The sequence below is a fragment of the Euleptes europaea genome, chromosome 2 (genome assembly GCF_029931775.1).
Source record: "Euleptes europaea isolate rEulEur1 chromosome 2, rEulEur1.hap1, whole genome shotgun sequence".
Taxonomy (NCBI): domain Eukaryota; kingdom Metazoa; phylum Chordata; class Lepidosauria; order Squamata; family Sphaerodactylidae; genus Euleptes; species Euleptes europaea.
The window spans coordinates 99,655,714-99,681,402 of record NC_079313.1 but is presented as its reverse complement, the minus strand read 5'-3'; the positions used below and the strand labels follow the sequence as shown (position 1 = coordinate 99,681,402).

The window sequence follows — 25,689 nt, the reverse complement described above, 5'->3', positions numbered from 1 at the left end:
CACATGGATTAAATAAATCATTTCTCTTGGATTAAGGCTGCAATGCTGGGATGGGGGGGATCTCCTTAGGAGCCGGCGTGACCTCACACCAGCATAGATGCCACTTTATCGCAGGATAAACATGCCGGCGCAGATGCAAATACGCCGGAGTCTGGGAGCTACGGAGTTCTGCCAGGCCCCTCCGCCAGCGCAGCCACTTTGGGAACTAAATCCTGGAAGAGAACGGCTGTGCTGGCATGGGGGAGGTGTCCCCATAAACACCTCCCCCATGCCAGCACAGCCGTTCTCTTCAGATGCTTTTTAAAAAGAATGAATGGATTTTATGGTTTATTTTTATTTTAGTTGCAGAATTACATCATATATAGTATGTTGAATTTTTCTTCAGTGAAAACTAACAGGAAACGTGTTGTCAGCCAATAATATTACTTTTTTTCTTTTTCAGGATAAAAGAAGTAAACGAAACTAACAAACGAGTAGAACAGGAAATCAAAGTCGCTATTTTTACCCTCATTAATGAAATCAATAAAAAGGGAAAATCTCTCTTACAGCAGTTAGAGGTACAGCTAAATTCCAGCGAATGTACCCTTCTGTGAACTTTGCATGTCTATGACTTTTCTGTTTTGGATGTCCCATTAAGGCTTGATGTTGGCAGTCATGAGTTTGCTTCCCCTGTTATCAGTATTCCTGTTGTTACCCTAATCATATTTATGTGGATTGTAAAAATTCATGCAGTAATAGCAAATAGCAGAAGCCGCATGAAAATATGATTCTTAAGTATGCTGCTTTCTTTTACACTATATTAAAATTTCTGTTGAATGCAAGATTTTTGTTATAAGTATTTCTTATTGGTGGTTCTTTTGTTCTTCAGATTAACAGCTCATTTCTGAGACTTGCAGTGGCCAGGGATGGCGTGGCCACTGCACTGCCACAGCGCCTCCAAAGAGGTTTCCCAGGTGCTGCAAGTCTTAAAAACCTCTTCAAAAACCAAAAATTCAAAAATGTAGAAAAAAGCCCCAATGAAAAGAGTGATGCTGCTCCAGGAAAAACCTGGTGCAGCAACGCTGTTGCTGAAGGTGGTGTTCCCAGGCTGGAGGGGTTTTGGAAGCTGACTACCATCGGCCCCCGCCCCTAGGAATGCTCCCCCTCCACCGGCACTGTATTTCTGTTCCGGGATTTAGGTCCTGGAGAAACTTCAACATCAGAGGAGAGGCGTGTAGCTCCACGGCACCCAGGCGCCGACGGAACTGCCCCCGCCACCAGCGTACGTGCCTCTTATTCCGTGATAAGAGTCCATTTACGCTGGCGGTGGGGTCACGCCACCAGCTTGGGTAATATTTCTGAGTGTGATACAGATTAATTTCTGATGGTGCCACCTTCAGCACAGCTACACCCTTCTAAATAGAGTGAAGTCAGTAGGCCTAGAAGAATGTAATTCATTTTAGGATTGTATCGTGAGTGTGATACAGGTTGATTTCCTCAGTCTATAATATTCTGATCTCAAAATTAGTACAGCTTCCCATTGCAACATTTGATAATTCATGTAACATGTGGTCCTCTGTTCTAGGTGAAGTGGTTTGCTTGCCTTTAAGTTGTCACTTCTTTTGAAATTATTTGTAAAAAACAAACACAAAAAAGCACCATTAACAAGTGTAGCATAATTATCCCGGAAGTTACTGAAAAATATATTTCTATTTCATGTTGCTGTTCCTTGCAGTGCTCAAAGTGCAGTGCCACACTGTTGTCTTTGGTGCTACGATAAGTTGTTGAGGTGAAAGTAAAACTATGGAATCCCTAGTGGTGTTCTATGTAGTAACAAGCACCAAGCAAGAGTGGTTTTGAGCATCTTTTCAGTAGAAGAGTGATATATATATATTAAACAAAATAAGTTGGTAGCATATTTTATGGAATGATTGGGAAGTGAAAGGCAAGTATTTGTCACCAAGAAAAAAATAGCCTCTTTCTGTTACTGGGAACTTGACATTTCTATCTCAGTTGACTTGAAAAGCTGGGGACTAGTACTTTAAGAATTGCTGCCAGGGTGTGGGGATTAGGCAACTGTGAACCTTGTTGTGCCTGGGCCAGTGGTGCCTCATGCCACAAAGAAAATTGCTTTTGAAACTGCTTGGTTGTTCAGAATCAGTTTGTGGTAGGTGGTGGATCTACTACTGAGCACACTAAAAATAGGTGTTGGATCCCATTATTGCTTTTAAATGATTTATTTATTTATTTATTTTATTAGACTTCTAGCCCGCCCTCACCGACAAACGCTGGGCTCAGAATGGCTCACATAGTAATACAACATCATAAGCATATACATCCAATTAGTTAAAACAGCCCTATAAAATAATAATGTCAAATATTCCCCAATGGTGCTTGGCCTGTGACATAAGGCCACAGTAAGGCCTGCTGAGAGTTCGCATAAGAATGCAGCCCATAGATGAATTAGAAGCTTTCTGGGCAGGGTGAAGTAGGATAAGATAGGTAAGCCAGCATTAATAAAGAACCCGCAGCTGGCTTCAACCATAAGCCTGGCAGAATAGCTGTCTTGGAGGCCCTGCGGAACTCCATAAGATCCCTGGTCTCATTGGAGAGACTGTTCCACCAGGCAGAAGCCAGGGCGGAAAAAGCCCTGGCCCTGGTTGAGAACAGCCGTATGCTCTTTGGGCCAGTAGATTAGTGTTTGAAGAACATGATGAGAGCCAGTGTGGTACAGTGGTTAAGAGTGGCAGAGAACTGGGTTTGATTCCCCACTCCTACACATGAGCGGCAGATTCTAATCTGGTGAATCAGTTTTGTTTCCCCACTCTTCCACATGAAGCCTGCTGGATGACCTCGTGCTAGTTGTCGTCGCCTTCTTCCTCTTCTTCCTCTTCCTGTTCTTCAGAAAATGTTGAAGGGAAACCTTAAAAAGCATATCTAGTCATTGACAGTGCCTTAAGATTTTTATTAGAACACATTTGCGAACTTCAGTCTTGCAGATATCTTCCCCCCAGAATATACTGTCTGTAGCTTCCCACTAATAACGATAGAATACATTCGTTACTTCAGCATACCATTCAAGTATGGTTCACTAAATAGTAATTGTATGTATTCTTATAGATACACGTATGCCTCTCTTCTTCCTTATTGCATAGTTAGAAATTTAATTGTTATGAATAATGTTGGATGTTTTAAATGTTATTCAATGTATGCTCTTTCTTTTCAGAGTGTGACAAAAGAGAGACAGATGAAGCTAATACAACAGCAGAATGACATCAGCGGCCTCTCACGGCAGGTGAAACATGTAATGAACTTTACCAATTGGGCTATTGCAAGTGGCAGTAGCACTGCACTGCTTTACAGCAAGCGACTGGTAAGAAACATTCAAACTGTTAACACAGCATGGATTTTGAGTGCAATAAGATGTGGAAAAAAATGGGAACTCACCTTTTCTTTCAACTTATGTTTTGTAAAGATCACTGGAAATGTGCTTATTTTTAGAAAAAAGTTTTCCCTGTATGTTTTATTATGAAGTTGGTACCTGTGTCACTGTAGAATTTGACATCTGTTTGCAGGTGGAGTAGCATGATACTTTTTTTTTTTTAGCCATCGTGTCACATCTGACTTCTGCCGACCACTGGTGGGGTTTTCAAGGCAAAAGACGTTCAGAGGTGGTTTGCCATTGCCTGCCTCCATGTCACAACCTTGGTATTCCTTGGAGGTCTCCCATCCAAATATTTGCCAGGGTCGACCCTGCTTAGCTTCTGAGGTCTGACGAGATCAGGCTAGCCAGGTCAGGGCCTGATACATTTACATTTACATTGCTGAAAATAATATCACAAAAGCTCTTGCTTTTGAAATGCAATGCTGTGGTAGTCTGTCCCCACCTCCCTTTTGGCAGAAGTTGTGGGTCTTGATCTGTAACTCATTCTCATGTTTATACGAGAGTTGATATAGGTGGTAGTTTTTCTGGGGAGTGAACTGTTCCCTGTATTGGTCAGTTGCGTTGAGTTGCAGATTGTTGGTGCCTGTAAACAATTAATGGATTAGAAGTTTTTTGGATACCGAGTTCTTCTTGTGTATGCATGGGCTGAAACTGAAGGTCCTGTAGCTACTCTCTTTGTGGACTACCTTAGGTCACCATCAGCAGTTGCTGAACTGTTTGGTTTATGGAGCAGTCAGATAAGGATGCTCCCAACATCCCTGTCTCCTGACTTCACCCCTGAGAGCTTGAACACTGATGTTGGAGATTAGGAGACTTGCATAGACTAAAAGTCACATCTCATGTTGGAGGCTGCAGTGAGGAGGAGTAACCTTGCAAAACAACCCTCTCCTTCAGCAGTGCTTCTGTGAATGCAAGAAATTCCATTGGCTCAGGAGCCATGCTAGCCTGATTTCTCCTCCTCACTACAGCCCATCCCCCCCCCCCCGTCTACATAACTTTTTGTCCACAAGTCCTGCAACCTCCAGTGTCAGTGTTTTGGCGATCTTGGGTTCTCTGTTGAAAAGGGGAAGATGGGAAGGTACTGAGTCCATGCGTGTCCTTATACGTATGCTCCATAGGATCTAAGCCTCTGTGTTTAACTCCATCTTCTTCAGCAGATCTTGCATCTCCGTTTGAGTGCCTGGCAGGAAGTGCAGTATTTTACATTTTTAGCCAGGAGTTGGAGGTTACAGCAACAGCACTTTCTGTCGTGTTCCAGAAGAACTAATTATACCCCAAACCCAACTTCTTTATGTTCGTGGGTTTCTAGTGAGGAAATGATCCTGTGGTTTAAATGTCCTCCAGACAACTAATAAAAAGGTTTTCTAAGCACGGGAAATATCATCTCTTTATGCATGACAGTTCAGTAATTTTAAATTTTTAGTAAAATTTCAGTAACTTTGAAATTGCTAGGGTATCTGAATGTTCATATTTGCACAATTCCATGTGGGAAAGTTATGAAGCACCTATTTTCTCAAGGTATCTTTCTCACTTCTAGGGGCTTGCTCTTTCCTCGTTGTAAGCAAATCAAAGTTTGAAATGACTTCAGAAGCTGTACCTTGAGATAAGCCTTTTCAGATTGCATGGTTTGCTTTCTGTTATGGAATAGTTAAGTGTGATTTGTTGTTCTACATGTAATAATTTGAAAATATATACAGTTAATGTCTGGTGTAAATGACACGTTAATAGTGCTAAAATAAACTTTTGTCAAGAAGTTACCTTTCCTTGTATTTTAGGAAGAATGCTTTCTATTCATATGTGCCCTGATTGTGTTTTGACTGACCTTTGTATCCTGCTGTACCTCCAGGGGTCTCAAACTGGGGCAGTAGCTTTACCCCAAACATTTGAGATGGGTTAGGATAAAAGGTAGAGTGACTTGCCCAAACCCACTCCAGTTCCTGATTTATGTCAACTTTGTCTTGTTGACTTTTTGCACCATGTCATCACTAATCTTAGAGTGTTTGTCTTCTCACAGATCACGTTCCAGCTGCGACATATTTTAAAAGCACGATGTGATCCCGTCCCAGCTGCTAATGGAGCAATACGCTTCCATTGTGATCCCACATTCTGGGCAAAGAATGTAGTCAACTTAGGTGAGAGGGTGCTCCATTTCTCTGAAAGCTGAATGTAATATGTAAAAATTCTTTTCTATGAGCAGTGATATGAATAGAAGATATTTTCTGTACCAGATTTGTTGATAGTGGTTGGGCCCAAAAAAGTGTTAGGGACTTCTGTAGAATGACTTTTCTGCTCCACATTCCAGTGACACCCCACCCCCATCCACTTTCTAGAGCAGTTTTTTAAGGGACCTTCATGGGGTGGGTGGGGGAATGCCTTGCCATGTGCACAGGCAAATGCCTTCCACTCACACATGGAGGAACTGGATTCAGAGCAGTCGTTCTGATTCATATACAGCTACCACTTGGATGTTTTTCTCCTGTTTGTACTTTGCATGTGATCCTTAAAGTAGTTATATTTACTGTTTGGATATTCACTTGGAAACTGGTCCTTCTTAACAGGTGACAATGCACTGGTGTCTCTTGCTTAAAGGTAGCAGTGCTAGACTGTGGATTTTTTTTCAGGCTTTAGATGGCTGGCACAGATTTCTGGGTATGCAGTATGATGCTTGCAAGGGTGGTGGGTGGCTAGCAGAATGGGGGAGGATCATATGAGAGAGAAGAATGGATGGGGACTGATATTTCAGGACTCATCTGTATTAGTAAGTGGAGTTTCCATATGCTGTAATGGCTGTTACCTTTTCTTGCTTGTCTAGTAATAAGGAAATTAGAAAGTGGTGGTCTTGAGATGAAAATAATCTGGAGTCAGTTCCATATATCTCTATGAGTCACACTACAGTTCATGTGAGACCTCTGTTTTTCGTCTGTGAAGGAGAAAGGAGAAGGCATTGGAAATAAATGGAAAATGTAGCCTAGTGTTTGTGTTCCTAGCAATGTGGGTGCCTCCTTGAAATGGACTTGAAAGCTTTACAGGTCTTTAGTAAATAAGTACTAGCTGTTTTGCAAAGCTGATAATTGGGTGCCAGATTCCAAATGGTCCCCAAATAATGTTGCTAATTCTGTATATGGGCATAATGAGCTTTTAGTTTATAAAGATTTGCTATCCTTTCTTACAGCAGCAAATTTAAAATTAGCAAAAACATGGAAATCAGAAGATTCCTTCAGTGACGCAATGGAGAAACAAGGTGTGTGAGCTCCTTGGAGTAGAGAAGCTCTAGCACCAAATTAGAGGCACTAGTCTAGGGAAAATAAGAAATCTGACAATAACACACGCATCCCTGCAATTTAGCTTTGTATTTTTGTATTAAAGCCCTTGTGTTTAGTAAATGTATATACTTCACAGTAACAACAAACATAAAGGACTAGAGCAAAATGATGAGAGGCTAATTTAATATAGAACGCTGAACAAAAAACAGAGCCTTTAGGTACATATACATTCTGGGTGTCTCCTATGATTTCCCCCTGCAGCAACCTGCTTCTCTGTGTTATAGGGCACTTGAGGTTCGTCAAGCTTTGTGGCAGCTTGGTGAATGCCGTGAGAGAGCACTTCTGGAAATTACCTGTGCTACATAGGCAGAGCTCAGCTTGTTGTACTTTGGACTGGGGGTGTGCATTAGAAACTTAACAGGGTGTTAGAATTAGAAAATGGCAAAAGGAAACATTAAAAATCTTTAATTTGTGAAGAATTAATAGTGATGAGTGCAGACTTCAACCAATGCATGTAACTAGGACAAAACTTAGAATCATAGAATTGGAAGGGACCACCAGGGTCGTCTAGTCCAACCCCCTGCACAATGCAGGAAATTCACAAGTACCTCCCCCCGCCACACCCCCAGCGACCCATACTCCATGCCCAGAAGATGGCCAAGGTGCCCTCCCTCTCATCTTCTGCCTAAGGTCACAGAATTAGCATTGCTGACAGGTGGCCATCTAACCTCTTCTTAACAGTCTCCAGGGAAGGCGCGCTTACCACCTCCCGAGGAAGCCTGTTCCACTGAGGAACCGCTCTAACTGTTAGAAAGTTCATCCTAATGTTTAGCTGAAAACTCTTTTGATTTAATTTCAACCTGTTGGTTCTGGTTCAACATAAAACAACTCGGCACCCACCTCTATATTCCTGGAGAGTTTTGAAACTTGGAAAAGCTTGGAGTGCTGTGAAGGAGCAGATTCGCAAGCCCCTGTTCCTTCAGGTCCCTGGGAGGCTGGAAAGCCCTGTGGCTGTCCCAAGCCTTTGCTCCACCTCAATCCCTCCCTTACTCCCAAGGGGCCGGGGGAATGCCAAAATCCAACTGGTTAGTTACCACCACCATCAGCAGATCTTCTTGACAGATTTGCACATCTGGTGCTCTGTACCCATATTGCTGTTTAGAACCTCCACTTAGTTGTTGAGTCTCCTTCTTCACTCCTAGAAGTTAGCGTTGGGGCAGTCGATTGTGCTTTCCCATTTTTGAGCTGACCCGCTCAAGGAATGGCAAGCTTACTCACTGCTCTTCCCTGTTACCACACTACACGTAGCAAGACTGAATAGGTGTGCTGTGTTTGGAGATGAGGCTTCAAACATTCAAAAGATAAGAAAGTTTAATAAAATAAAGTGTACATGATCTGTTCAAGCATCAGGCTAAGCTAGGATACAAAGAACAGATGAAAACATGTGGTTCCCTCTCACTCTGCATTCAATACTTATCCTAAACAGTGTTTAATTAGGATGGGCTGTAGTAGTTCTTGGAGTTGCAGTAGTTTAAAGTTCAGCATTACCTTAGTTCAGGGGTGGGGAACCTTTTTTCTGCCAAGGGCCATTTAGATATTTATAACATCATTTGCGGGTCGCACATTCTGGCCTTTAACCCCTCCATTGTCGTCACTTCCGCCCCCAGCCCTCTTGTAGTACAGAAGGAATATGTTTCTCCACAGCCCAGGTGGGAAAGGGTTAACACAGTTTCTTGGGCAGTCCTAGCAGCTCCATAGCTAATGACTCTTCTGCAAGGGGGAAAGAAGGTTCCGCCTTGAATAGAGGCTATTTCTGTCTGCAGGAGGGGGCAGATTGCCAGTCTTAGATCCTTCTGAGCTAGAGATCTGCCAGGACCCATGAAGGGCCAGACCAAATGATTTCGTGGGCCTTAAATGGCCCCCGGGCCTGACGTTCCCCACCCCAGCCTTAGTTCTAAGAGTTGTGACTTCTCCCCATTGCCATTTGCCACTTGGGCAAGATCAAGTCCTTAAATACAAGTTTAGTTCTTCATGGCTTGTTCCTCTCTGGTCAGAAGCTGTAACGTAAAGGAGAACTTCCCTGTGTCTCCATTATCTCCCCTTGGAGAGCCTGTCCACCCCCACCCTGGGGTTCCTGCCTCAAGAGGAAGGGTAAACCATCTCATGGTTTGGCTGTCTAGTCTCTTTCTTGGATGTGGCATTCCAACAAGGGGTGAGATGGTCAGCCATTGTCCTACTTAGGCCAGAGGTATTAGCATATGTAAGCCCTAAAGTACTGTGTGCTTGGGTCTTGATTGGCTCCCTCCACTCTGCCAGCTATGAGCTTGCAGCTGGGTCTCAACTCTTAAACAGAGTTGAAATACTGGGATGAGTTCTTGGGTGGAGGGCTGTGACAGGTCTCATCTTCCTCACTGGAGGGACCCACACACTCCTATGACTTGGGGGGATCTAGGTTTGTTTTAAACGATAAACCTCCCCCCTCAATTACCAGGTGCTCTAAAGGTAGCAAGGGCTCTGGGCTCCCTGCTGTGAGATAAATTTTGTGGTGACAAGGAGATTATTGAGATCACTGAGGCAGGATTAGTATATAAGCAACTAAGAAGATTTATTTATTTACAGCTTGCTTTAAAGGAACAGATCAGCAGTACAGGTCTCCAGGTAGACACAGGAGAAACCTGGCTGAGGCATATATATTTAAAGTAGTTATGACTTCAGAGAGTAGTTAAACTTTTCTATAATGCTTTCAGGCACAAACAGGCGTTCGCTGACTAGCCTCTAGGTTGGATCCTCTCACCCTCACAGGATTCTACCAACACCAGACTGCCCTTTCCCAAGAGTCAGACTAAATGGTACAAGGTCTGCTCACTCCAAAGACAGGCCCGACAATCAGGTACCCCATTCTTTCCCAGCGATAGAGCTAAACCACTCTGCCACACTACCAGGCACAGCTACCCTTCGCTCTGCCTGGTCTTTTTCCTGAGTCAGACCTGAGCTGTCACTGCTCTCTTCTCAAAGGTGAAGGGATGCTGGAGTAGCCCTCCTATAGGCTGAGCGGAGTGGCTGTTTTTCTCTTCAGGGGCAGGACAGCCTCCTGTCTGTCACAAGGGCATTTCTCCACAAGTGCCATTGTCAAATTCCTTCGTAAAATAATCTACCGTTAGATCCCCCATCATGGTAACTGGTGATAACAGTACAAGTGCTGATTGGCCTCCAGTGCCACTTAAAAAAAAACCCTCATAATGAAGTTCAGACTTTTTTAATTCAATGAAAAATATGTTGATTTACTCTTTTCATAACACACCTAGGCTTGAAACCAACTCACTCATCCATTGAATCCTATCACTCCATTGAATCCTATCACTCATCCATTGCATGAGTGATAGGGCACTTCTGCTTAGGCAGATTCCCCTCTTCTCACTGCTTCCCATGCCATTTGGGGAATAGTGGTGCAGAGTGAAGCAGCAAGAAGAAGAGGGCAAAAAGGTCCGTGGTTCTCTGGATCCAAGGATATATTTTAGACTTGCTGCAAGTCTAGATCATGTGGTGTTACAAAAAAACCCATAAAAGTGTTGGTAAACAGTAGCTAACGGGCAAGCTATAATATCTGCATAAGCAGTTTGAAATAACTTGGATTAAATTATTGGATTCAAAAATGTAGAAGATGGTGTATCAAGGAAACAACAACCTGGAAAGTGTGTTGAGACACAAACTGGGTAAAAAGGGGGGAAAGACCCATTTTAGATCATAGATGTACACAGTCTAAAATGTGTCTGATATAGGTCAAGTTTTGAACAAATAACAGTTCCAGAAATTTTAGTGGAAGATAGAACAATCATGGATAGATCTGTTGAAATACCAGATGTTCTTAAAATGTGAAGGTAGTGAGCTTGGATGTTTTAATATATGAATCTTACTTCCTGACTGTTTAAAAAACTGCAAAAGTCCGAAAAGCACCCCACTGTAAATTCAAAATATCCTTCATAAAACAATGGTTATAGATGTTATGGGGTTTCGTGTTAATGTAAGGATTAACAAGTTATATTTAAGTGAGAGAACGAGAACAGAAAATCATTCTCTTCAGAATTAAACAAGGCTCCCTTTTATAACCATATGGAAGGATTAAAATTAAATAACAATATAACAATATAATTAAATCAGTTTACTTCATGCAAGAAATTAGTGTAAAGGTGTTGTTCTTAACTTATATATATATATAGTATATGTATATAGTATATGTATATATGTGAATGAATTTTTCATTAGAAATTGTTGTAAGGGATGCATATATCAGTACCAGTACCTTTTAATGTAAGCTCAGTGAGCAATTTTTAATATTATTTTTAAAGTTTCTTAACATTATATTTAAAATACATTTGGTGCCATATATGTTTTTAGGAGTTTATACCTTTACATTTGTGAAACCAGGGAATAGAAAATATAAAACTTTCTTTTCACAGAGATAAGGGCTTTTTAGTTAACCGGCTCTCTCTTCTGTTGTTTAGGTAATCTTGTTATTGAAAATAAACCAACCCAAGGTTACACTCCTAATGTAGTAGTGGGACAAGTTCCCCCAGGAACCAACCACATCAACAAACCTCCAGGGCAAATTAATCTTGCACAACTTCGGCTCCAGCATATGCAGCAGCAGGTGTACGCACAAAAACACCAGCAGTTACAACAGATGAGGATGGGGCAGCCGGCAGGGCAGCTCCCCCGCCAGGCAGGCCCACAGATGCTACAGCAACAGGCAAGTTTTCAGACTGTCTTAATTTTCAGCTCATTATAGACACTAAGACAGACCTCTGACGTAGACACTGAATACATCTAAAGATTAAGCAGGGGATTGTTTCATCGAAATGCAGTAAGTCAGTGAAATTCAAGGGTAGCTTATCTGGTTTTCATGTAAAATAAAAATGGCATTTATTTCTCTTGGGGGCAGGGAATCCTTTTTTTCCTCAACCGTGAGCAAGAATTTTAAAACGCGTAAATCTTTTGTAGCCTCCTAGATTGATAAGTATGCAGACCATGCAGCGGGGCATGAACTGCGGTGCTTTCCAAGCCCACCAGATGAGAATGGCTCAGAATGCTGCCCGTCTCCCAGGGATACCACGGCACAACGGGCCCCAGTACTCCATGATGCAGCCCCACTTACAGAGACAAGTATATGCTGTGTGCACACTTTGATTTCCCACCTTTCATGTAGACATGTGGTTTGAATTTTATATCAGTACATTTTAGCAGGGAAAGCTCTTTTTGAAAGAGTAGCTTGCATACCTTTCTCTGTTGCTTCCTCCTTGAAGAAACTGAATGACATTAGTTTTGTAAGACATCTTAAGTCTTGCTGGCAGCATGGTCAGGTTTCAGATTAATGGGAAATTTCACAAGGTACATTAAAACTTGTTTGCAACTTCATGTTGGTTGATGCATCAGCATGTTGACATGAGAATAATTTGTTTCACTATCTGGTTTCAGAAATTAAAATAGAAAGCTCAATTTGATTTTTCTTGAAATTGCCTTGAACCCTTGACCTCTTAAGAAATTTACCAAATGAAGTGCTTAAGTATCACTGTAATTATGAGCAACTGGAAACTACTTAAAGACAAAAGAACTGAATGATAGTAATGAACATGCTTTTTGAAAGCCTGCAGTTTGCAACTGAAAAAAGTACTTTGTTCCTTTTGTCCCTGTCATAATCTGTTCTTCCCCCCCTTCCCCCACTATGCTTTTTCCCAATAGCATTCAAACCCAGGACATGCTGGCCCTTTTCCAGTTGTTTCGGTGCACAATAATACTATCAATCCAACGAGCCCTACAACAGCCACCATGGCCAATGCTAACCGTGGCCCAACAAGCCCCTCCGTAGCAGCAATAGAGCTTATTCCTTCTGTAACAAACCCGGAAAACCTTCCTTCCCTGCCAGACATCCCTCCCATTCAGGTTAGTAAAATTATGTGAAAACTGACTTTTAGAGTTTGATTTTCTACTATTTTAACATGTTTTTAAAGGGCAGTTCGTTTTTGGTAATTATGAGAGAGCGAATCTATCTGCTGATGTCTGTGATTTATATTGTAGAGCTGCTTAATTTCACATTAATATTCTTTTTCATGAAATGGTTGAAAATGTTGGCAAGAAGCATACAGTACCAAAATCTAATATTTTTTTCAGATACCACCTTTTAATTATTTCTTTGAACACTAGAGTAGGTTGTACTACCCTATAGTTAAAGTGATGCAACACTTACAGTTCACTGTAGAATAAAATGTTCTTGTAAAATTATGTTAAGGTACATTCTGCATGATCAGACAAGGTGGGACCCACCTATCTTAATTTTTAGGAGGCTGAAGTTGGTTCCCAGTTCATTTCCAGTTCCTTATTCACATTTCCTAATTCCTGAATAATATTGAGGGCAATTTAAAAACTCTGCACTCCAAAATAAAGTTGGGATCACCACATACCACATACCATATATTCAGGGGACTGTGCCCTCTGAGGGGGCGCAATCTGTGTTCTAGTCCAAAGTCTGGTTCTTGTGCCAGCTGCTCCCAAGTGGGGTGCCCCCAGGACAAATGCACATACAGACACTGAGGCTCAGCTGTATTCCAAAACAATCTTTGGACCACCCCATATTACACATCCTCACACTCCAGAGAATGTCATCTGCAAGAAGATATACAGTGGTGCCCGGTCCAAACACTGGTTCTGGCACCACTGGCTTCTTTTTGGGTCGTCCCCCTAGAAACTTGTATTGCAAAGGAGATTTGAATAAGGAACCGGTACCGTTGTGTGCCCTCTGCACCCCAAAATAAAGTTTGGACCACCACATATCATACACCTCCACATTCAGGGGACTGTGCCCTCCAAGGGGGTGCATGCTGGGTCCTATTCCACAGTTCTTGTGCCAGCTGCTCTCAAGTGGGGTGCCCATTTCTGCTCATGCAGCAGGTTTTTGGGGTTCATATGGATTTGTGAATCTGGGCAGTTTTCATCTGGCAGTTTCTCTCCAACATAAGATACTTGTAACAACACTTACTGGTACACTTACCAGTATTGCCTACTGAGACTAGCAGCAGTTCTTTAGGATCCCAGGTAGAAGTCTAACATGAATGAATTCCTGATCCTTTAAACTGGAGATGACAGGGACTGAACATTCTGCAGGCCAAGCAAATCCTCTACCATTCAGCTGTGGCCCCTCCTCATCAATCACTATTTTAGAAAAGAATGACAGAGGAAAGTGAGTGATAATCCAAGGAACAGAAAGCAAATGCATTTGTTCCTCAAAATATCACATATTCATATTTCAAGCTTTGGCACAAATAGTTTTTTGACTGCTTAAAAAAGATCATGAAAGACATGATTTTTGGCAACTCAAAAGAGGCCATTTCCCTGAATAGTTCAGGAATGCCTAGACTTGATTTTACGAATAAGCTGCATATCTGAAAAATATTCTCTTGTGAAATTAATCTGAAGTTATTTTTTATGCTTATCAATTAGTCACAATGACCTTAGCTTCCTCTTTCCTGAGAATAGAGGTTTTATAGCTCATCTGAACCAAGCCTGCATTCCAGCTGCGTGATCTGAAAGCAGGACTGCCGATAGCCACAGTGGGCCCCCGGACAAAGATTTCATCTGCCCCCGCATAGACTACCCTGATTCAAACCACATGTCATAAACAAATCAGTTGGTGTGCTATCACACCTGGATGGTGGACTGCAGTGGGCTGCACGCTGCCTATCCGAGCAGACCACTGTGTATCAGATATATTCTGCAAAGAGCCCCCACTGTTACATGTATTATTTCCATCTCTGTGTACTGCAACTGAATAAGAAGCACGGGTACTGAACTATGCCAAAGAATGTAATTATATCTGGACCGCATTCAGCAGCTTGAACCTCACATACGTTAAGGCTGTGACCAGCACACGGTCCTGTAAAACGGAAGAAAAACAAGTCTGGGAGCCTTAAAATGCTGCCCCCAAATATTTCCAGATTTTTTTGGACCCAATTACCAATATTCCTGAATACCCAAATATCGCTCTGGATACCCACATTTATGGACCAGAAATGTCCGAATGCGCTTATCTAGTATAAATGCTTACAATCATCCTGTTTAGTTCTTGGATGAGTTCGAATAGTAACAATGTAAAATTGAGCATTCAGCTGTTTTTCCTCTATTACTAAATACAAGCTAGCCTCTATATGTTATTTCTAGCATGCTGTATTTAAAGTTGGCACAATCACTGTGTCATTGACCTTTATTTCAGCTGGAAGATGCTGGTTCCAGTAATTTAGATACTTTACTAAGCAGATATATCGCAGGTAGCCACCTGCCTCCCCAGCCCTTAAGCAGCATGAATCCCTCCCCTGGACCTTCAGCTCTATCTCCAGGCTCATCAGGTAAGTTGGAAAAGGTGGTATGTATTTTTAACATCCGCTTAACACAACCGCCAGTAGCGGTAATGAAATGTTCCAAGCTCCAGTGTGAGACTAAATTTAAGAAAATGGCATGTTTCCAGATGACTTTATAACCAACTTATGAGTCCTGTTATTAATTTTATCCATCTGCTTGTTATAACTCCCATAATAATGCCAATAAGCATTTCCTGCTTAGTGTATGTGTCCTTTTACATGGCCAGAATTAAGTCAAATTTAATAGATGTTTTTATGTATTAATAGATAGACAGTGAGGGAAAAAAGTATTTGATCCCCTGCTAAATTTGCCCGTTTGCCCTCTGACGAAGAAATGACCAGCCCATAATATTAATGGTAGGTTTATTGTAGCTGTGAGAGACAGAATAACAACAGGAAAACCCCCAGAAACCCAGAAGACAAAAGTCAGAGATTGATGTGCATTATAATGAGTGAAATAAGTATTTGATCCCCTATCAACCAGCCAGGTTAGGGTTAGGGTTCTGCTGTCGACAGAAGCAATCAATCCATCAAATTCCAAACTAGCCACCATGACCAAGACCAAAGAGCTGTCCAAGGATGTCAGGGACAAGATTGTAGACCTGCACAAGGTTGGACTGGGCTACAAGAGTATTGCCAAGCAGCTTGGTGAGAAGGTGACAACCCTAACCCTAACTGTCAACCTCCCTCGGTCTGGGGCTCCATGCAAGATCTCATCTCGTGGAGTTGCAATGATCATGAGAATGGTGATGAAGCAACCCAGAACTACACGGGGGGAACTTGTCAATGATCTCAGGGCATCTGGGACCATAGTCACCATGAAAACAGTTGGTAACACACTACGCCGTGAAGGACTGAGATCTTGCAGAGCCCGCAAGGTCCGCCCGCAAGGCGGCACATGTACAGGCCCGTCTGCAGTTTGCCAATGCACATCTGAATGACCCAGAGGAGAACTGGTTGAAAGTGTTGTGGTCAGATGAGACCAAAATCGAGCTCTTTGGCATCAACTTAACTCGCCGTGTTTGGAGGAGGAGAAATGCTGCCTACGACCCCAAGAACACCATCCCCACCGTCAAACATGGAGGGGGACATATTACGCTTTGGGGGTGTTTTTCTGCTAAGGGGACAGGACACCTTCACCACATCAAAGGGACGATGGACGGGACCATGCATCGTCAAATCTTGGGTGAGCACCTCCTTCCCTCAGCCAGGGCATTGAAAATGGGTCGAGGATGGGTATTCCAGCAGGACAATGACCCAAAACACATGGACAAGGCAACAAAGGAGTGGCTCAAGAAGAAGGACATTAAGGTCCTGGAGTAGCCTAGCCAGTCTCCAGACCTTAATCCCATTGAAAATCTGTGGAGGGAGCTGAAGGTTCGAGTAGCTACACATCAGCCTCGAAATCTTACTGACTTGGAGAGGATCTGCAAAGAGGAGTGGGACAAAATACCTCCTGAGATGTGTGCAAACCTGGTGGCCACCTACAAGAAACGTCTGACCTCTGTAATTGCCAACAAGGGTTTTGCCACCAAGTACTAAGTCATCTTTTGCAAAGGGATCAAATACTTATTTCACTCATTATAATGCACATCAATCTCTGACTTTTGTCTTCTGGGTTTCTGGGGTTTTTCCTGTTGTTATTCTGTCTCTCACAGCTACAATAGACCTACCATTAAAATTATGGACTGGTCATTTCTTCGTCAGAGGGCAAACGGGCAAATTTAGCAGGGGATCAAATACTTTTTTCCCTCACTGTATGTAAATAACATGTAAATAGCATATGATTTTAGCCCATGAAGAGTGGGCCAGTCTGCACTGTAAAGCAAGTAAGGCCAGTCTTCCTGGATACTACTTAACCTCCTGAGTTTCAGTAGCAAACATCTGTGTGGTGTCATAAATCATAGCCCTGTGTTTCCTGGCCAGAAAATTTAGGAGTCAAATAGCATCTTGGCTTTAGACCCATATAGGTAACATTACCTCCTAACTGCTGGCTCTAATCTGTGGCAAGCATACTATGAAAAAGTGTCTTGTATGGAGCTGATAGGGCTTATTTTGGCATCTGGTCCACCCTGATGCTTCTGTATTATATACAGCTTATAACAATGTAATAAACTTTGCCAAAGTGGACCTTCCCAAAATTGGATAGCCGCAAAAAACTTACAGAAATTCATTCTCTCATATTTGGCTAGTTGTGCTGTTATTCTGATGTCTTAAACTGAAAAATACAAGGAAGGGGAACTTTCAACATATAGGCCTTTCCCTATACATCTGGACAGGTGAGACTACTACAGTCACAGTGAATTCAGTTTACCATTGTTTGAATAGTCCCTTCAAAAACTATTGCTAGTAATTCATAAAATAGCTTTGAGTCCCACTTTAATGGCACCTGTCCAACTATTGTCCATCTCTCATTTTTGTTGTTGTCAGCATACATGAGTATGCATTCTCTTTTGAATGCATGCATATAAATTGAATGTGTCATGCATGCATATAAATTGCTTAAAACATAGCAATTATGTAGTCACTCTGGAATAAAATTAATTGGAAAATTAGAAAGGATTTATGGCTAGGAATGTTATAACTTCTACTAAATGAAGTAGTGGCTGTCGTTCATGGGGGGAGGGAAGATTTCCTTATCTGAAGGTAATTGATTTGGGGAAATCCTTGTTTCATTACCAGTGGTGGTACCATCTAGAGTATCATCTCCAAAGCTATAAATGAACAGTTATAAGCTGGTCATGGTGTAAACATAATTTCATCCTTCTTTTAGGTTTGTCGAATTCTCACATCCCTGTAAGGCCACCCAGTACCTCCAGTACAGGCAGTAGAGGCAGGTGAGTTGCATAGCTTGAAAACCAGTCACTGAGGTCTTGCTGAAGTTTACTGAGAAACAAATGCCTTTTCTATAGCTCAGAAAGCCTTCAATTTAACTACAAGGCTATTCAAAATAATGCATGCACCTAAAAAATATGGGAATTGTAAGTAATGGCTTGGATCCACTGGAGCATTTCCATGGGTGGAAGGATTTCTGCACATGAAGCATGACTTTCCCACTGCACCCCAAAATGCCTCTAAAATGCTATTCCTAGCACAGCATGTGGGCTGCAGCAGGAGCAGGGCGGGTGGGTCTGGAAACACTCCAGTGAATTCAAGTTTATGGTTCCCATGCTATCTTCTGTACTATGTAAGCAGGAAAGATGGCTTACAGTGTCTCATGGTATAGGTGAGTGTACGTTATGTTCTGTGCACCTTCACTTTTTCTTGGTCTTTCTTCTGCAAGTTAAAAACCCTGAAGCTGTGCAAGGGCAATATCCGTCTTCAGTAAGATAAACAACTCTTTCTAATAGTAAAGTGGCTGGCCACTATTGAGATTGTGAAAGTGTCAAAATCAAACCACAGTGGTTTTTATATATTTCCTCCATATGTAAAAATAAAAATGTGGTTTTGTAGATAAGAGAGAAACTACCAGTAAAGAAGGCCAGTGACAAATTGAACATTCTGCATGTGGCACGGAAGGCTAAGGACAATTGAGAGTCTCGGGGTGGGAAGGGGAGAGACTGGGATGAGTAGCTTGTTCAAGCCACTGAGCACTTACAGAATCTTGCGATGGGAGATATCGTGGTATAGATTTTCCAGATTGTTCTCTTTCCCCACCCCCCTGCAATTCCTCACAGCCCCCCCCGTTTAGTTTATAAATTCAAACTCTTTTGTCCTTTTTGTTTTGATCATGATATAAGTGAAAAATATACACAAGTCTGTATGCAGTCTGAGAAGCTTGAGTTTCAGTAGTCAAGGAATAAAATCCAGTTTTTCAGAAATTTGTTTAACAAGGCCTGTCTGCTTCCCTTTTATAAAAAGTTAATTTAGTCAGTGCCATTACCAACCATACCTTCTTACCAACCATACCCTAATTAAGATTGGTATTTTTGACTTACATGCTTTTGCTATGCACGTTCTAGCAACAGGGATCAAATTTACAGTTAATTCTACATCATTGTTTCTGATGTGATTGTTTACAAATCCCAATAAGAATATCTTGGATTCTAAAGGTATTTCGTAACTGATAATCTCTGAATGTATAATCTGAATTCGTTGAACAATCTGCAGTACCTAAATCATAGATATGTTTCAGCTGTAATGGTGCTAGATACTATCTTCAATGTAACTTACGATAGTTTTGTTTCATATGTCTATTGATTATATTCCTGGATGTGTTCTCCCATATCTGATCCCACTTGTGTAGCAGAATAGAGATCTCAGTATCTTTATCTGCTTTATATCTGTAATATTTCCTATTTTCTGACTACTAACCATCTGTAATATATGACCCACCTAGCCTTTATAAAGTCTCCCATCTAATAATAATTCCTAAGAACATAAGAAGAGCTCTATTGGATCAGACCAGTGGTCCATCAAGTCCAGCGTCCTGTCTTACACAGCGGTCAGCCAATTTTTCTGGCTGTCCTCTAGCTTCATAGAAGCTGAGGCCTTACCCAGTGTTGACTCCTGGCACTGGAATTCAGAGGTTAACTGCCTCTGAACGTGGAGGTTCCCTAGTAGCCATGAATCCTCCATGAATCTATCTAATCCCCTTTTAAAGGGTGTCTTTGCGGTCAGCCAATTTTTCTGGCTGTCCTCTAGCTTCATAGAAGCCGAGGCCTTACCCAGTGTTGACTCCTGGCACTGGAATTCAGAGGTTAACTGCCTCTGAACGTGGAGGTTGCCTAGTAGCCATGAATCCTCCATGAATCTATCTAATCCCCTTTTAAAGGGTGTCTTTGCTTGTGGCCATCACTTCATCCTCTGATAGCAGATTCCACGTTTTAATTACTAGCTGTGTAAAGCTTTTTCCGTTCTAAATCTGCTGCTCATCAACTTCATTGGCTGCCCTTGAGTTCTAGTATTTTGGAAGAGGCAGAGAAGTTTCTCTTTGCCAACTCTCTCCACCCCTGCATAATTTTATAAACCTCTATTATGTCCCCCCTTAGTAGTTTCTTTTCTAAGCTGAAAACCTCCAAACACTTCAGCCTTTCCTCATAGGGAAGGTGCTCCAGCCCCCTAATTATCTTGGTTGCCCTCTTCTGTACATTTTTCCAAATTCAGATTTATTCCGCTTATATAATTCTCTTGAAAGTATTATGTGAGTGATTGACCTTACCTGAAAGTTTCGAAACAAAGATGGACAAAACCCATTCACCTTTATAATACCACATAATCAGACCAAATCTGTTTGTCCTTCCAACCAATCACTAATTTGTGGTAAACCAGATTTGTGCCAATAACTTGCGTCTCCACATAGTTCAGAGGAAGAGAATTCTACATTATCAGTGACAAAGGTAACAATCCAGGGCTCAACGTGTCTTTGAACTTCCCCCAAACGAATAAAATGGACTGAGTAGATTGCAACCTGCTTTTATTTCTTTCATCTATGAAACCATATTATATCTCTTAGATCCATTCCAGCCGCCTCCTGTTCTGTCTTTGTCACCTGAGCCACCTTGCACTTGGTTGTTAAGTTTTATTTTTTAATTCATATGCATAACGGTATAAATATCTGGCAAGCTTATTCCCCTTTTTGTTTATCTTTAACAGTAACATTCTTTGAAACTTTTGGGAGTTTTACTTATCCAAATAAAATTATTTACTCATTTCTGCCACTCTAAGATTTTCATTAGTGAATATTAATGTTATATTCAAGAACAAAAACAAAGTATTTGGTAAAATAACCATCTTTATCAAAGCCACGCTCCTAGCTATGAAAGAGAGCTTTGTCCAGACCTTCAGTTGTTCTTTTATTGTTTAAAACTCCTAATCTAAACAAACATCATCTTTTATCTATATTCCTAGTCACCTTATTGCATGTTTTTTTTCCAGGAGAGTCCTCAGGAGGTCATTTTAATGTAAATTTGCATATTTAAGCCCAACCACTGTGATTTAGTTATATTTTTATAATCAGTTACAACACTAAATTCCTGCAATATCTGAAGCAAAACCCTACATCAGTTGGACAGATTTTATTTTGCCAACACAATATCATCTGCATAAAGATTTAATTTTCATTCTTGTTTGCCAGATTTTGTCCCAGAGATCCCTAGATGATTTGTGATGGCTATAGCCAAATGATTCTATGGCACAAATAACAGGTGTTACCAGGCATCCTTGCCTGGTGCTCTAGAATATGCCAGACTCCAGCAGAAGGAAGTCTTCATGTAAATGGCCACAATTTGCAGAATTCGCTTGAACCCAGTTTACCAAGTTTCCTCCACAGTTGAAAGACTCCAGAATCTTTTTAAAAAATAAACATTTCATCTGATTCAAGTCTTTTTCTGAATCTTAAAAAAAATTAAAGCGCTTGGCATTCCTTGTGTTTAATTTTACCTAATACATCAGTTAAACAGTGGGCATTAAGTGCCATACATCTATTTAGGAGGTAGCCAGTTCGATTTTCCTGTATGTATTCCTCCAAAATAGATCATCATCTCTTAGCCAAGATCTTTGTCCAAATTTAAACATCTGGTTCTAGTCAACCATCTTTAAAAGGATATCCTAGACCTGGGAAAAGGTGTATCTATAACAATGAAGAGGTTGGAGCACCATTCCTACAAAGGTAGATCATTGGGGCTTCACAGTTTGGAAAAAATACAACTAATAGAAATTTACAGACGTATACATGATGTAGAAGATAGTAGATGTAGAATTCCGGTTTTAAGAGAGGGTGAAAAAAATTATCTGAACTGTACAGCTATTCTTGCAATTCTTAAATAACAAACCTGGTTATGATGCCTCGCAAAGTTTATATCTTTATCTGCTTTTAACAAGAGCTTTTGCTCCCATAGGCAATTCTTAATTCTCACAGTTCTAGCATTTGGGTGTTTTGATCTGCAATTAAAATGTGCTTAACCTTTCCAGCTGTGGTTCATCAGGCAGAACAGTTGAGAAGAATAATATTAGTTTCAAGACTGACCATGTGAAAGTTAAGCAAGAGCCTGGCACAGAAGAAGAGGTATGCGGTTTCTCAGGACCGGTAAAGCAAGAAAAATCAGAGGATGGAAGAAGGAGTGCCTGCATGGTAAAACTCTTTTTTTTTTTGTCTTCTACGTTGTATCTTTCTGTGATGTAATAGGGAAAAAAACCGAGCAAGTTTTGGAAGAGGGGTCATTTTTTGTGAAGTCTCCCCTTCCCACTGCAGTAGACCACTGACTCCCCCCCCAAGCTATTCTTGGGGTCCCTCATTCTCCAGGAGTAGCATGGGGAGTATTTTGGGCTTCAGCAGGAGGCAGGCATGTAGCACATCATGAATGAGAATTCTTCCATCTAAGGAGATTTTAGGCAGGATGCAAGACTGTATGTTTTTCTGAGGATGTAAAGTTTGCACATTATCATTTTAACATGTTTTTCCCCCATCTGGGAGCAGCCTGAAGGTTTTCACATGGTAGCATGTGAAGCTGTTTTCAGTCATGACTTTGATTTACACATAGACTGCCACCTTGGAAATACATATGTATGCTTCCTGGATCTAAGGATTAATAGTATAGAGAAACACTAGCCTCCTCCCACAGACCTAGTGCTGCTGGAATGAATTGATAAATAGTGTAATTTATAGTCCACCTTTCTCACTGAGACTCAGTGCAGATTGCACAATGTAAGTCAATGCAATCAACAGGATAAGGTGTCGAATAAGCAGTGTAACAGGAGTAGGATTGCAGACATCTGAAACGAAGCATAAGTATTTTAAACATGGCATGTTAAACAATGCAGAAAATTTGCATTCCATTTATTGCCGTTCTTTTTTCTGCTTGGAACTGGATATCCAGATTGTAAGCTGGGATTGGTCCTGCTCCCAGGGGCTTTCTGTCTAGCCCATGGCATTTCCCAAGGGGTTTCCCCTCCACCTCTGTGCTTATGCATCACAGGCCACTTGTCAGTTAGTTACTTGACATAGGGCTGTCTAACACCATCCCCCCCAGCATGAATAAGCACCAAGGCTTTGGAAAAGTGACAACTTGGCTGTTGACGCATATGTACAAGTTAAGCCACAGGTAAGTAGCGGTGAGCAGAAGTGGCTAAGGAAGGATTTTGTCAAAGCCTCTATTGACCTGCATCATGGAAGAAAGGGTGGGAGGAAGGAGCCTTCTACCCATGTCTTGACTTGCATGAGAGTCAGTCAGAACAAATACTTGCTCGCTGTCTTGGCCAATGTTCCAAGTCCTTGTTACCAGTTAATTATCCAGCCAGGGGTGGGGGTGGGGGCGGAAAGTAAGAGATAGCAATAATACATGGCAGAGTGACTACCAAGAACTTTTTAAATTGTTTGTCATATAAAACATGGGGGAACAAAATAACTTTGACAAAAGCAGTGCTGGATGGGAAGAGGGCCAAGAAAAGGCGGGGAACCTAGGGGCAGGTTAGCTGAATCAAAATAAATAAAGTATATAGTAAGCAGGGGAGCAGGAGCCGGAAGCCAAAGTGGGTGCTAGAGGCAGGGAGTGAGGAGTAGGAGGCCTCACCCCCACACACACACCTGGTGGAACCCCTCTTACATTTTCATCTCATGCCTTTATTTCAGCTCAGCAGTCCTGAGAGCAGCTTGACGCCACCTCTTTCTACCAACTTGCATCTTGAAAGTGAATTAGAAGCACTGGGAAGTATGGAAAACCATGTTAAGACTGAACCAGCAGACCTAAGCGAAAGCTGCAAGCAGTCGGGGCACAGCCTTGTCAATGGCAAGTCTCCCGTTCGCAGCCTCATGCACCGATCAGCTAGGACTGGAGCAGAAGGCAACAACAAAGATGACGATCCCAACGAGGACTGGTGTGCTGTGTGCCAAAATGGAGGAGACCTGCTATGTTGTGAAAAGTGCCCCAAAGTTTTCCACCTCACATGTCACGTACCCACTCTCCTCAGCTTTCCAAGGTATTTAAAAATAAAATAAAAAAGCTGTTGATTTATGCAATAGTGGCTCAGTAGGGTTGGTCAGAATGTTCGGCTATAAGCAGCATCTACCTTTTATTAGCCCTTGGGCAACTGCATAGAGTTGATGTTATAGCAGTTATATTTTGCTCTTGTGATGGCCAGCAGCCACGTATTTTGTGCACAAATTTAATAGGCCCCTAGTGCCAAATTAAGTAGTACACAGAAAGCAAGCCAATGTATCTTGATCCTACTGTACACCAGGCAATCTCTGTCCTTGGGTGTATCAGATGCCTCTGAGGGGCTCTTGGGCAAGATGCCATTATCTGGTAGCTGAGGCTAATAAAAAAAATAGTGTTGTATACAATGATGCAGAAACTAAACAAAACAACACCAGGCTATGAAAACTCCATAATTTATATATAGATAAGAATGCCCATAGAAACAATATAAGGGTCTAGCATACCAATTATGAATGACACAAAATAAACGCAAATGCACCAACCCAACCCCACAAGAGAGGTAAAGAAGAATCAAGTCTAACAAAGATGTAACAAATTCCATGGTAAAGTGTCTTCTGCAGAGGGTAATCGCCAAAATGGTCTGGTAAGTGTTCTTTTATGGCAGACAGCCAGCTATATCCAAGGTAAATCAAGGGAGACGGAAGTTCCGGATAGAAGATTAAGTTCCATTTGCGCCAGTGGCTTCATCAGTCACTTGATCCCCATAAGGCCTAAACACAATACTCCTGCCCTTAACCATATCTTTAACATCTTCTAGCCAACCCATACAAAGAACATGAACCTCACAAGCATAGTCAAAATGTTGTAATAAAGTCATAATATATTTACCATTATGTATCTTAGTCTTCTTTCACGCTTCTTTCATATTGCTTTCAAATTCTTTCTGAGTCAGCTTCTAAAACATCGCTCTCATTGTAGGAAACTTAGCCAAGAAAGGTGTGACATGTCCTATTAAGTAGAAATCGCAAGTGCAGTCAATAAAGATTTCTAGTGAAATAATATTAAATATATTGGTTCTTGTAGGTTTTCCGGGCTGTGTAACCGTGGTCTTGGTATTTTCTTTCCTGACGTTTCGCCAGCAGCTGTGGCAGGCATCTTCAGAGGAGTAACACTGAAGGACACTGAAAGACTGGACAATTCTACCAACTATTTTGTCAGATTGCACAGAGAAGCCATTGAAATTCATAAACATCAGCACAACTTTAACAGAAAAGAAGAGAGTTTAAGAATGAATAAGGCTTGGCTTTCTGTCCTGAAAACTTCCAGACTAACAAAGACTACAGTCAACAATAGCCATGCAGATTAGCTTTTGGATTTCACACATTAACAGATCACTTCAGGATACAATGGTTCCATATTAACAATGATTAACACATTATCTTTGATACCTTTTGCAGGGCAATGATTCAGCTCAACCCAACCCCTTTCTGACTATATATTACTCTTCCTACACACTTGACACTGAGAGACACTGTCCTTCAGTGTTACTCCTCTGAAGATGCCTGCCACAGCTGCTGGCGAAACGCCAGGAAAGAAAATACCAAGACCACGGTTACACAGCCCGGAAAGCCTACAAGAACCAATGAACTCTGACCGTGAAAGCCTTCGACAGTATTAAATATAATTCCAGTCCTAAGAGCAAATTCAGTAGCTCTCGTAGT

At 41.6% G+C, this 25,689-nt stretch overlaps 1 protein-coding gene across 1 annotated transcript in view; it reads left to right on the top strand.

Moving 5' to 3' along the window:
* TRIM33 (tripartite motif containing 33) overlaps positions 1-25,689 on the top strand; it is a 67,735-nt gene that overhangs the window by 35,211 nt on the left and 6,835 nt on the right. Inside the window, exons 6-16 of the mRNA XM_056844476.1 lie at positions 443-557; positions 3,206-3,352; positions 5,439-5,556; positions 6,597-6,665; positions 11,190-11,434; positions 11,686-11,856; positions 12,424-12,624; positions 14,948-15,080; positions 17,866-17,929; positions 22,005-22,164; positions 23,662-24,008. Coding sequence (XP_056700454.1) covers positions 443-557; positions 3,206-3,352; positions 5,439-5,556; positions 6,597-6,665; positions 11,190-11,434; positions 11,686-11,856; positions 12,424-12,624; positions 14,948-15,080; positions 17,866-17,929; positions 22,005-22,164; positions 23,662-24,008 — 1,770 coding nt within the window. The remainder of the gene's footprint in view (positions 1-442; positions 558-3,205; positions 3,353-5,438; positions 5,557-6,596; positions 6,666-11,189; positions 11,435-11,685; positions 11,857-12,423; positions 12,625-14,947; positions 15,081-17,865; positions 17,930-22,004; positions 22,165-23,661; positions 24,009-25,689) is intronic.